At 43.8% G+C, this 13,159-nt stretch overlaps 1 protein-coding gene across 1 annotated transcript in view; it reads left to right on the forward strand.

The window, feature by feature from the left end:
* SLC22A4 (solute carrier family 22 member 4) overlaps positions 1-13,159 on the forward strand; it is a 65,974-nt gene that overhangs the window by 22,473 nt on the left and 30,342 nt on the right. The window contains exons 2-3 of the mRNA XM_007519929.3: positions 9,646-9,749; positions 12,220-12,374. Coding sequence (XP_007519991.1) covers positions 9,646-9,749; positions 12,220-12,374 — 259 coding nt within the window. The remainder of the gene's footprint in view (positions 1-9,645; positions 9,750-12,219; positions 12,375-13,159) is intronic.

Below are 13,159 nucleotides of genomic sequence, written 5' to 3' on the forward strand. Positions count from 1 at the left end.
TTCCTTCCTTCCTTCCTTCCTTCCTTCCTTCCTTCCTTCTTTCCTTCCTTCCTCTTCTTCCTTCTCCTCCTTTTACTTCTCTTCCTTCTCCTTTGCCTCTTCCTCCTCCTTCCCTCCCCCCACTTCTCCTCCCCCTCCTTATTCTTCCCTCTGTCTCCTCCCCCACCACCACCCCCTCCAAGCAAAGCTCAGTTTTGGTTTATGTTGGTGCTGAAGCTTGAACAAGGGAGCTCAGGGCCTCAGGCATGAAAGTAATTTGCATAACTATTAAGCTGTCTCCCCACTCCTTGAAGCTAATTCTCAAAAGATGTTGTCTGATACCACATATTTTCTAAACTCATTTTCTTTTATTCCTAATTGTTCAACATTTGTTTGCCACCTATTTGTTAAACATTTACCATGTGCCTAGCCTAGTACAAGCATTAGTTATCTAAACTAATAACACAGATGGGTTCAGATTTTAGAATTCTGTCCCTTGGAGGAGGATGACAGTAGAGTTCTTTCCCTCTCTTTCTAGAGAGCAAGGGCGGAGTGGCCCAGAACAGAGTCTGTCCTGCAAACACCAAGCTCATGCATGCACATGTGCACACCTAACCTGTCCTGTAAAGTATGCTTGACCTTGGTCTTTGCGGAGGCAGTGGTCATGTCTGCTTTGTATTCCACACAGTGTGCCCCAGAGCAGGTGTTCAAGGACAGTATAATGATTTAGCAATTCCTTTTACCAATCTACTAGATCTTGAGATGGTGGTCTCATTGCTCTGTGCCTTCATTTCTTCATTTATAAACTGGGAATGACACTTTCTGCTCCCCATAAAGATCATTGGTCCATACTCCCAGAGGGATTAAAGAATAGGGACACTTCCAATGGAGGGGATGCGATATGGAACTCTGGAGATGGGAATTGTATGGAATTGTACCCCTCTTATCCCAGTCTTGTCAATAATTATTAAAGTACCAATAAAAAAAGTGGGGATGAAGAAAAGTACCTTTTTCACATGGCAATGACAGGTTCTCATCATACAGCAGCTCCTGTGTTATCTTTTGAGATAATACAAAGCACTTAGGGAGCACTCAGTACACTGCATGTGTAGACCGCCTTGTTAATACTAATGAGAAACATAAAAGGCACATCCTGTTATGGCAACAGTGACTTCCCATCTCTAATTACTTTATAACCTGGGTTCTTACCTTTTTCGTTATTATTATTTTAATAATGATCAGCAAAACCATAGGATGAGGGATACAATTCCACACAGTTCTCACCACCAGATTTCCACAACCCTCCCCCTCCATTGGAAGCTTTGCTATTCTTTACCCCTCTGGGAGTACAGAACCAGATCATTATGGGGTGCAGAAGGTCAAAGGTCTGGCTTCTGTAATGGCTTCTCCACTGAACATGGGCATTGGAGGGTCAGTTCATACCCCCAGCCTGCTTCTATCTTTGCCTAGTGGGATAGGGCTCTAAGGAGGTGGGATTCCAGGACACACTGGAGAGGTCATCTGCCCAAGGGAAGTCAGGTTGATGTCATAGTAGCATCTGCAACTTGGTGACTAAAAGGCATTAAGATATAAAGCAGAACAAATTGTTTGATAATTAGTAACCTAAAGGTAAAAATATAACAGATGAGATTTAGAGTCTCTATTTTAGAAAAAGCTAGCAAGTTTATTTTAGGTATATTCCAGTGGGCCCACAACTTTACTAATTTTTGCCCAAGTCTGACAGCTAACATGCAGGTAAGCTAAAAGTATTATCTGGGGAGATGGTGTCAGAGTTGGAAATAGGACTAAAAAACTGGATTAGGGAAGAGAGTAACTCCCAAATATGCAAAAAGTACATAAATACCATTAACTGTAAGCCCTATCGATTTGCTCTGGGGCCCACATTCAGTATAGGAACCTATATAACCTCTGTATCTCTATAGGTCTGAGCTTGCATTCTGTGGTCATAACAAGGAACATTCCAGGCTGCACTCATTTCAGGACCCATCTTCCTTGAGTGGCAGAGTATTTTAACCCAGTCTCCCTTCAGAGAGTGGGGCAGTCTCTACCACTGTTGTTCCACATTGAGGCCAAGGTCCTGTAAGGGTCTATAAGAGGGTCCATGATGCTGTTCCTGATGGATATGACCAGTGATGATGGAGAGAGGTAACTGTTAGAGGTCTAGGTCCATCATATCTATGTGGGAATCTCAGGGTTTCCACACTAGGGCCCCAAATGATGGGGTGGCCTAGTAGTGACCAAATGGGCCATCATTAAAGTGTGCTGGTCTCTTGCCTTTGTAGTCTTTACTTTATCTGACAGGGTTAGTTAGAGTGATTGAGGGAAGTGAAATAGGAAGTAGGGGAGGAGGGTATGTAGGTATAGGTATAAACTATTTGAGTAAATACTTTATGGTGTCTTTCTTAGATCTTCTCTCTTGCTTGTACTTTTTGAGTCACTGTAGACCATTGCACACTTTTATTTTAAGGTATATATTTTCCCCTAACTTATGGATACATGTGCACATGTGCCCTAGCCCATGAGTCCTGGTCTATATCTAGGTTCTGTAACTTTGTTGGGAAGTGCACCACTCAAAATGGAATTAAGAAATCCCATGAGCTAGGAAAGGTCTCATCAGAGTACTGGAGCTGAAGGGCTGACATCCCATGTCTGGTGTCTCTGGATACAATCTAAAGTGAAACATGTCGAGGTAATACTGGTTGCATTGATTTGGCTAAGATCAAAAGATGCAGTATCAAATGGTATGGATCAAGAGAAGCATAAAGGAAAACGAGCCAAGCCCGAGAGATTCCAGGACTGGGAGAAATATGGGTTTTATAGAGAGAAGGGAAGGTTCCTTGCTGTCTTAGTTTAAGTAGGCAATAGATAGTTATTGTTATAAGCATAGCTGAAGCCCAGATGGTCCAGTGACATAGAGTTCATTCTGATCTGTTAGAGTTTTCTTTTTCTTTCATCTTTTTCTTTCCTTTCTTTCTTCCCTTTTTTTAACCAGAGAACTGCTCAGCTCTAATTAATGGGGATACTGGAAATCTTGGAGCCTCAGGCATGAAAGCCATCTGCCTAACCATTATTCTATTTCCACAGCACTTCTGATCTCTTAGAAAACTCAGATCTGACCTAGAAGTTCAAGGATAAGACAGACCTAGTAACTTTGGGACATCCAAAGGTTTAGTAACATCCAAGGTCCCCACCAAGTACGTTTGGGTCAAAGGAATTGTGGAGAGTTGGCTTATGCTTGATAAAAGTCAAGTATTTGCTCTAAAAGCATAGCTCCAGAGCAACTCCACCTTGTTCCTCATCACGTCATCATCATCCATTAGCCTCTGAGCTGGCCATGTACACTCATGTGTGAATGTGTATACATGTGTGCAGAGATGACAGGCACAGTCCAGTCCCATCAAGGGAAATGCTGTCTTCAAATGGGCCCACCATGTCACTTTTAACCCCAAGAAATTACCTGGTACCGAGATAGCTAGTGGAGCTCAACCCTCAGATGCCAAGGGGTTAGGAGCAGGTAGAGGCTGACCTCCTACACAAAAGCCATGTGGCCAAAAGGACCTTTCTTCAAGCTGATAGTTGGTTTACTGGGCTTTAGTCCCATTATCCACATATACAAATTTCTCCATCAATCTCCTGTATCCTATTGTTGCTTTCCAAAACAACTTCTTAGGCACAGTGATTCTCCAAAGGAGGACCTGGCCTTAGCATCAACCACAGGTAGCCATGAGATCCAGCTGCCTTCCTTTCCTAGGTGTGAGAAGTCTCTAGAGGCAGATAACAGCCTAAGGCACTTGCCTATACCCTGCTTCTTTTGTGTTGCTTGATGTGGACAGGGCTTCTTGAGGCCCTCTTCTGGGAAGGACAGAGGCCCTAGAACCATGACTGTATCTCCTACATAGAAGAAATATGGGGAACTAGCCATCACATAATTTTTACCAGGGTTCTCCTCCTCCAAAGAGACCAGGCTCTACCCCTTCCAGAGTAGCTTCATGCATGTAATTGGAGCAATTACACTGTGCCCCATACTTGGTTTTAATGCTCTGTTGTTTCTACTGTTGACATCTTGACTAGAGCACTACTTCATGCCAGGGATCTAAGCCAGGACTTCGTCATGCAAGGTACGAGCTTAAGTACTTTTAATTAATGAGGATAAAAGATTTACCTTTTTTTTTTTTTAATGAGTCACCCTCCCTGCTACTTGAAATCCTTAATCATTTTTTGAACAAAAAGTAAGCAAAGAGGATCACCTGAGAATACAACAAGATAACACTAGGATCACTCTAGGAACCCATCAAGCCATGGGTGAGTGAAAATACGTGTGTATCATGAACAGAGAAGGGTTTAAGGAGAGATTCCTGGGGCTAAAAGTCTGTACCTACCCAGGAGCGGCTGGTACCAGTGTGACAGGCTGCCAGTTGAAGCACCACCTCTGGTCTGAGTTTTATCAACAAAAAGACTGCTGAGGGGAGGCGAACTTAAGCCTCACCAATTTACAACTGTGAGTCTCCACTGCTGTTGCCCCTCAGGGGCTGAAATATCAGCAAGGAAGCCCTATACTGACATAGGGGGTCAGAGATCTGGCCTGGTGCCTCAGGAGAAAAATCTACACTCATGGTGGTAAGGAGGTGTGGCTATATAGTAGGAAACTTTTCATATCATTCTCTTGGTAAATTAGGAAAAAGGGTGAATATCAGGGGAGGGGATGGGATATGGAGATCTGGTGGTGGGAATTGAGTGGAGTTGTACCCCTCTTATCCTATGTTTTTGTTAATTCTCCTTTTTTAAATAAATAAAAAAAGGGAAAAGGATGACTAATTCCCTCAGAAATCAGGATTTATTCAGAAACACAGGGCCACAGAGTGCTGCTTGGCTCAGTTCTAGCTAGGGATGGAACAGAGGTTGGGCTAGGGACTTTGGACCCTCAGAGTGTGGGAGTCTCTTTGCATAACCATTGTACTAACTACCCCCCACTCTGTTTTTTTTTTTTTGCCTCCAGGGTTATTGCTGGGGCTCAGTGCCTGCACTATGAATCCACTGCTCCTGGAGGATATTTTCCCCCCTTTTTGTTGCCCTTGTTGTTCATCATTGTTATTATTGTTATTGCTGTCACTGTTATTGGAGAGGACAGAGAAAAATGGAGAGAGGAGGGGAAGACAGAGAGAGGGAGAGAAAGATAGACACCTGCAGACCTGCCTCACCACCTGTGAAGTGACTTCCTTACAGGTGGGTATCAAACCAGGATCCTTACTCTGGTCCTTGTGCTTTGTGCCATGTGTGCTTAACCTACTGTGCTACTGCCCCCACCACTCTGTTTTATCCATTGGTTAGGAGTAAGTGAGTAAGCAAAAAAATCTGCTTATATTTAAAAAGCCTTAGGCTCCCATAGCCTACTGGGAAGATAGAGAACATAAGAGGGTTTAACAGACACTGTTACCTCAGGGAATGAGAGAACATTGAATCAACTGTTAATTTCTACAACTGTGAACTCTTTAAGTACTTTACTTAGACAAACAAGTCAATCTGGGCAAGTGTGATTAGTGAATTGAAAAGTACTGAAAGAGGGACCTCCTAACACACCATATACAATGGTTAAACCAAGAAGAAACATTGGAGAAATGAACCATGACAAAAGCCCAGATAATATCTTCCCAAAGGTAGAAGCACATAAGAATGAGGACAACATCCACACACTAATTTAAGCACAGGAGTGAGGAAAGCTTTTGAAAGTAATATCATTAGAAATGGGGAAACAACAAATGAGACTCTGAGTGAAAACACTATCTCAAGGTAATTAGAGAGCTGAAATTTGAAATAGCATTAAGAAAGCTGAAATAGCTGAGCTAAGAGCACAACTAGCTGAACAAGCTAATATATATTGGAACAGGGTAACAAAATAGTTGAGCTACAGAAAACAACAGAGGGGAGAAAGAACAGAATAAGTGAGGCAAGAAACAGAATTAGCAAGATTGAGGATTAACTAGAGGAAATTAAGAAAGGAGAAAGAGATCTCAATAAGAGATACTAAAAACAACAACAGAGACATATGGGATGACTTTGAAAGATGATATACACATATTATTGGCTTTCCAAAGAAAGAAAGAGAGGGACAGGATGAAAGCATTCTACAGGACATAGTAGCTGAGAACCTCCCTACTCTATACAACATTTTTGAATAAAGGGTTCTTCACTTTCAATTTTCACTGGCCCTGAAAATTAGGTAGCCAGGCCTGCAATTACCTTTACTTATTTGATAGCTGCCTTTGCATCTGAAACTCTCCTCTTTCCTGTTTATCTAGGAGTCCTATTTGTCCTCTCCTAAGGCAGGATAGATAATTTTACTCTACTGCAGATGGACTAGTGATGGTTGATAATGGATAAATTAATACTTCTATTAACCTTGAGGGTTTTGTTGCCTCTGTCCAAATCTAACAGCCGTGGTGGAGGCTTTTCTATCCCTAGTCTTGGTATCACATTCCTTGAAGAAGTTGAGGGGTTAGCATTTAATCATCTCGTTTGAGCTAGCATTTGGAATTCATGTTCAAAGCAGGGTATTGGTACAGGATTGAGTCCTGTGTCCCAAGATGACACCTAGTTACCCATTTACTTATTGTGCTTTCAGTCTCAGCATCTCAGTTTAATCTGTAAAATGTGTCACACTATACATCATCAGACTTTAGGGCCTCAGTGATGAATCTACACATTGGTGCAGATCCCAAGCATTTTTCTGACACTTTGATCAGTGATTTGGGGGAAGTGGGTAACTATTCATTCAGATGTATGTCCTGTCTACCTCTTCAGACTCATGAACTAGCAGGGCACATATACAATTTTAGAAAAATTGAGCCTTTTCCCCTGAAACCTATTCAGCAACCCCAGCTATAGCAACCCTACTCTTGCTTTTTACTCAGATTTACACTTGATCAGAGGAGGGAGGGTGACAGTATAGAGGCGAAGGGTTGAGAATCAGCTCCAAGCCCACATTGTTTTCCTTCAGAGCCCTGCTTGGGCATACAAGCTGTGGTCAGCACAGTGGACACTGTTAGAGGCAGCCTCATGAGTCTCACTATTGTTTCTAGGATGGGGGTGTTCTCAAGGATATTAACCTCAACATCACAGAGTAACTCCCTTGGGAGAGGAAATATACAGGAGATACTTCTTCTGGGTCTCTGTACTGAGCAAAATTGAGTTTCTGTAGGCTGAAAGCTGAGATTCTGGAATACTTAGAGCCAGAACCTCCCTGCAAAATTGCAGGACTTGGGCAGTATAGTCAGGTTCAGTCTTACCCCCTGACTTTTTTTTTTTTTTTTTGCAAGCCAGAGTTCCCTGTACTTTTTTTTTCCCCCAGAGTCAAGACCTCTCCTCTCACATGTGTGGTTTCACTACTCTGTTTTTTTTTTAACCAGCTCTTTTTAAAAAAATAGAGACAGAAAGAAATTGAGGAGGGAGATAAAGAGGGAGAAAGACAACTTCAGTCCTGCTTCACTACTAGTGAAGTTTAACCCAGTAGGTGGGGACCAGGAGCTTGAACCTAAGTCCTTGTGCTCTGTAATGTGAGTGCTTAACCAGGCCTGGCCCCCCACTAGCTTTTTTTTTCTTTATTTCTTTTTGAGGGGGGGGGCAGAAAAAGTGAAGGTGAAAGGGACCTCAGCACTGAAGCTTCCTGGGCCATGCACATGGCAAAGTAGCACACTACCCAAGTGAACTATTTTGCCGACCCAGGCCACTTTTTCATTCATATAAACAGAGAGGAAGAGAGACACCACAGCATGGGAGCTTCCTCTGATACTATAGTATGTCTGTTCTGTGCTAAAGCTGAAACCTGGGATGTCCATGTGGCAAGTCTGGCTACTCAATGAGCTGTATTTGGCTTAAACCTGTGTTATTTGCCCTGGTTCCTTTAGCTCTTTGTTTTACACTTTGTTTTTGGATGTATCCTTATACATACTGCTCTCTGTTGCAGAATGAATTGGAGCTGGGTGGTGACTTACCTGGTAGAGACATACGTTACCATTCGTAAGGATATGGGTTCAAACCCTTATCCTTATCTGTAAGGGTGAAGCTTCATGAGAAGTGGAGCAGTGCTGTAGATAGCTCTCCTTCTCCTCTTTCTCTCTTTCTCTCTCTGTCACTCACTATTAAAAAAAAGAAAAGGAGAAAAATGGCATTGGGAATGGTGAAACTATGTAGGTTCCAATGATAACCCTGGTGACAAAAAAAAAAAAATGAATGAATAAATAAATAAATAAAAAGGAACACTGTGGTGGGAATTATATGGAATTGTACCCCTCTTATCCCACAATCTTGTTGATCATATTAAATCACTGATAAAATAAAATAAAATTAAAAATAAATAAGAACTATATGAAGTCGTTTTAAAATCTATTTTAGATGTGAGCACTGAAAACTGGGCTGCTTTGTGAACATCACAGAAGCAGCAGCACTACTAAGGGAGCTGTTTTGGGTGACAGGCAAGGGGTCTTTCTTCCTAGCTCAATTGTCTTGCCACACAACGCAACACTCTGACCCAAAGCCACAAAATATTTGTCAGTACCAGCTTATATCTTAAATCAATGAAAGCTCATTGAGCAGACTGAAATTGTTGCAACCTCCCTTGAGATTCTATTGAATTTTCTGTTCTCAGCTCTCAACTGAAAATTTGGCTGGAGCCTGCCTTTTGGGGATCCACCAGTAGGAACCTGTTTAACATTAAAAGAACACATGGGCCCTGGGGGATGGGAGAGACCAGACTTGTGGCAAGGTGGGTGGAGGACTGTGGAAGAGAGATAAGGAATATTGGAGTGTGGTACCTGGGTTCCAGCTCACTGGGCCCCATGTCAGGCCTACAGTGTGTGTGTGAGTCAGGCTTCTCCATTCTCCAGAGGAGTCAGCTCAGAACATGTGAAGACCTCCCTCCTTCTCTGTCCCCCACCCCCAGCCATTTGATGTGTGTGTGTGTGTGTGTGTGTGTGTGTGTGTGTGTGTGTGTGTGTGTGTGTGTGTAAAATGTCTGTAGGAATTCACCACTTCCACCATGACTTTATTTTTTTTTTTCATTCAGAAAGAAAGACTCTACAACAGAGTTTACCACCACTCCATGACACTCCCATGTATCCCAGGTATCAGGGCTTAAACCTGGTCTCCACTCACGGCAGGGTTCATGCCCTATCCAGCGAGTATTCTGGCTCTCATTTGCACTTGCAACAAGGAAGCACATATTTTTATACTTGAACCATGTGGCTGTGCTTTATGCCTTGGGGCCTAGTCATTAATACCTTTCCTTCAAGCTGGAATGCTTTCTGAAACAGCAATGTAACCTATGTTTCATATTGCTTGCAGCTAAGGGGCCACCTATCACAGTTATGATTCCTCTCCTTTCTTCTGTGATGGGAGCAGAGTTGGAGGCATCACTCTTCCTTTCATAAAAGGAAAGTGCATCTTAGGGGTGGCAGTGATTTGCCTCAATGAATGGCAGGGTTAGCAGTCAACTCCAAGGCTTTGAGGTCTGTGGTCTTTGCAAAAAAGCAACTGTCTGGTTCAAGGAAGCAGAGCTGTTCAACTGTCATGCTAATCTTCTGTTGGGGCTGGACTAGGGCTGGGCCTGCTGGAAAGCTGGGTTCATATTTCCTGTTGTCTCTTTCCTGGCAGTGGAGTCTGGTGTGTCAGGATAACTGGAAGACGCCCCTCACCACCTCCCTGTTCTTCGTAGGTGTGCTCCTCGGCTCCTTCGTGTCTGGGCAACTGTCAGACAGGTAAATGCATGGGGAAGGAGGGCAGGTGGGATGGGGCCCCATGTCAAGTCACTGCCTGTGCTGGGATGGGTTAGATTTAGGGTTCCTCTCAGTGAAAGGAAGGCCCCTCAGCCCACTGAGTCAGACCAGAGAAGCCATGATGTTTTCTGTCCTCCTCACCTTCATGCTTCTGCCAGAACCTATTTTGTTCATCCTCTCAGCTTGGCACTTCCAGAGTTGTGGACAAAGGTGAGGAGAGGGCATTTCCTCCTACTGGAAAGTGGAGTTCTTACATCACCAGACCTCTGAAAGAAAGAAACTTTGGGGCCAAGAGGTGTATCACCAGGTAAACACACACTTTGCTGAGTGTGAGGACCAAAGCCCTAGTACCATGTAGGAGCACCCTGCACAGTGTCAAGGTGAATGCTGAAGCAGGGTGGTGATGTTTCGTGTTCTCTTTCTCCTTCTCTGTGTCTTTTTTCCTTGGGTTGAAAGAAAAATATATAGTTTGTTGGGAGCAGTGGGATCAGGTAGGCTGGAGGTAGGTTTCAGCAGCAATGAATAAATGAAAAACATATTGTGGTCATAACCACTGCCTCTTTTCCTGCCCCCTAGCTTTTGGGTCACCATGGTCTACCTATAAACAGTCACCAGTGAGAGTGAAGGGCAGACAGCAAGCCCCACTTATTAACTGTGCACCTGCTTCTGCTGCAGGTCAGGTCCCTGCCTGGGAACTGGGACCTTGGAACTCACCAAAGCTGGTTCTGGGCCTCCTGTAGCTCAGTCTGGAGGAAAAGTGCTCTACTGGTGGAGGCCAGGTGGTAGCACAGCAGGTTAAGTGCACATGGCATGAAGTGAGGCGTAAGGATTCTAGTTCGAGCCCCCGGCTCCCCACCTGCAGGTGGTCGCTTCACAAGCAGTGAAGCAGGTCTGCAGGTGCCTATCTTCCCCTCCCCCTCTCTGTCTTCCCCTCCTCTCTATATTTATCCCTGTCCTATCCAACAACAACAGTAATAACAGCAATAACAACAACAAAGGTGACAAAAATGGGGGGAAATGACCTCCAGGAGCAGTGGATTCATAGTGCAGGCACTGAGCCTCAGCAATAACACTGGAGGAAAAAAAAAAAAGAAAGAAAAAAAGAAAAAAGAAAAAGAGAGAAAGAAAGAAAAAAGGAAAGTGCTCCACTGGCTCCTGAATGCTGTATGGGAACAGAACAGGAAGATGGGAGTACTAAATGATGACTTAGGAAAGTTTTGCCAGAAAAGTGACTGTCCTCCCCCACTTAAAATGCCCAGTGGGACTCCAAGACCAGCTGCATGAGTTCGGAGAAAGGAGTGAGAAATTGTTTTCATACCTGTGCTCCATTCTACCCATTAGTCACAAGAGAATGTGAAATGAAGCCTTCAGCCAAATACAGTGTCACTAATTGGCGTTGCTAAAGGCTACACTTGCCATAGGTCAGCGGTTTGCCATTTTACTCGCACACTAGACTTGTCTGAGATGTATTTTTTTAAAGTCCCAATATCCAAATTACATCTCAGACAATATGAATCTCCAGAGGTGTGGCATTGGTACCCCCATTTAAAACAATTCTCTAGGGGATCCAGAGAGTAACACACTGGGTTAAGTGCACATAGTGCAAAGCACAAGGAGCTCCCACCAGCGAGGCAGGTGTGTGTGGGGGGTGTCACTTCATGATCTGTGAAGCAGGTCTACAGGTGTCTATCTTTCTTTCCCTCTCTCTATCTCCCCTCCCCTCTCAATTTCTTTCTGTCCTGTTGAATAAAATAGGAAAAATAAAAAAGGAAAATATGGCCACCAGAAGCAGTAGATTCATACTGCTGTCACTGAGCCTTAGTGATAACCCTGGAGGCAATAAATAAGTAAAAAAGCATAGTACAGGTCCTGGAAAAGGATGACAGAGGACCTAGTGGGGGTTGTATTGTTATATGGAAAACTGAGAAATGTTATACATGTACAAACTATTGTATTCACTGTCAAACGTAAAACATTAATCCCCCAATAAAGGAAGAAAGAAAAATAAATAAGCAAACAAACACCAAGTGATATCAAATGCAGCCAGGGTTGAAAACCCCTGAGAAACAGGGACTCAGTTCTGGATGGACAGGATTCCCATACTGCTGACATTAGCTGTTTCTACAATCTGCATAGTACTCACTTTCCACACACATAGTGGCAACTTCTGCCTCTGACTGGTGCTAAAAAGCAGATTTCCACATGGTTCTGGTTTAAGTTTAAGATCCCTAAGGAGGCTGAGGATCTCTAAAGGTACTTCCTAAACAGATGGGTGTCTGATGCATCACCAAGGAGGGCCTTTGGGAAATGTGATGAGGAGAAAAGTCCATAACATCCCTGAAGAAAACTAGTCTGCAGCAATGGCTGACTCAGGGTTTGCCGCAGGTCCTGAGTTAACACTGCAGAAGCTAGCTTGCATGGGTCATGTTTTGTGCTGTGTGACACTTCACAGGTTTGGCAGAAAGAAGATCCTATTTGCAACCATGGCTGTACAGACTGGCTTCAGCTTTCTGCAGATTTTCTCCACCAGCTGGGAAATGTTCACTGTGCTGTTTGTCATCGTTGGCATGGGTCAGATCTCCAACTACGTGGTGGCCTTCATACTAGGTAGGAGTGACTTCTGACCCCTAAGTTTCCTCATTGAAATCCTCTGAGAAACCTGGAAAGAGAGGGCCACTAGAAATATAGAAATATCTCCTAAGCAAGGAGGGAAACATCTTGGTCCATTGGCTGGATAAGTACATGCTGGGGAAGAGGGTGTAGACACAGTTCCTTTGATCTGGTTACAACCCAGCAGGCACTTACAGGGAGCCAACTCTGAAATGCAGTAAAAAGTCGCTAAGCTGCTAGGAGCCAGCCACACAAGTATAGGCACGTTTCAGGGACAATGGACTTGGGAGAAGCACCGAAGAGTTCCTAAGGGAGAGCTTAGTATGCCTTGACTTGGATTAGAAAGCTTTATGATTTCTGCCTGGACCAGGGCAGCAGGGTGTTCCTGGCTTATGAGGGGACTTAGGAGAGTTAAGATGACTGGTACAGCTGGGAAAGGCATCTGTCAGGAAAGAGTTCATTTCCAGTCAGCCATCCCTAGGTAGATCTGGTCTCACCCTGAGTCATAGCCTATGCCTGGAGCTGTCAGCTACATGCAGGACAAGACTCCCTGTACTGATAGTGGTCCTGTCTCCTAGCTGCAGCCCTGCTTCTGGAATACAAGCTGTACGTATGGAATTCACATGCTAAAAGTCATGAGGAATCAACACACATCACATCTTCCTCTAGCTGTTCCTATCAGGAAATGGGGTGAACTCCATACAATTCAATCAGGCTCTTACATGGGAGTGAGAGTTCCTGGCATACTCTCTTAGGAAGTAAGAGGTGGGAAGATGACAGTA

The sequence above is a fragment of the Erinaceus europaeus genome, chromosome 2, assembly GCF_950295315.1.
Source record: "Erinaceus europaeus chromosome 2, mEriEur2.1, whole genome shotgun sequence".
Lineage (NCBI taxonomy): Eukaryota > Metazoa > Chordata > Mammalia > Eulipotyphla > Erinaceidae > Erinaceus > Erinaceus europaeus.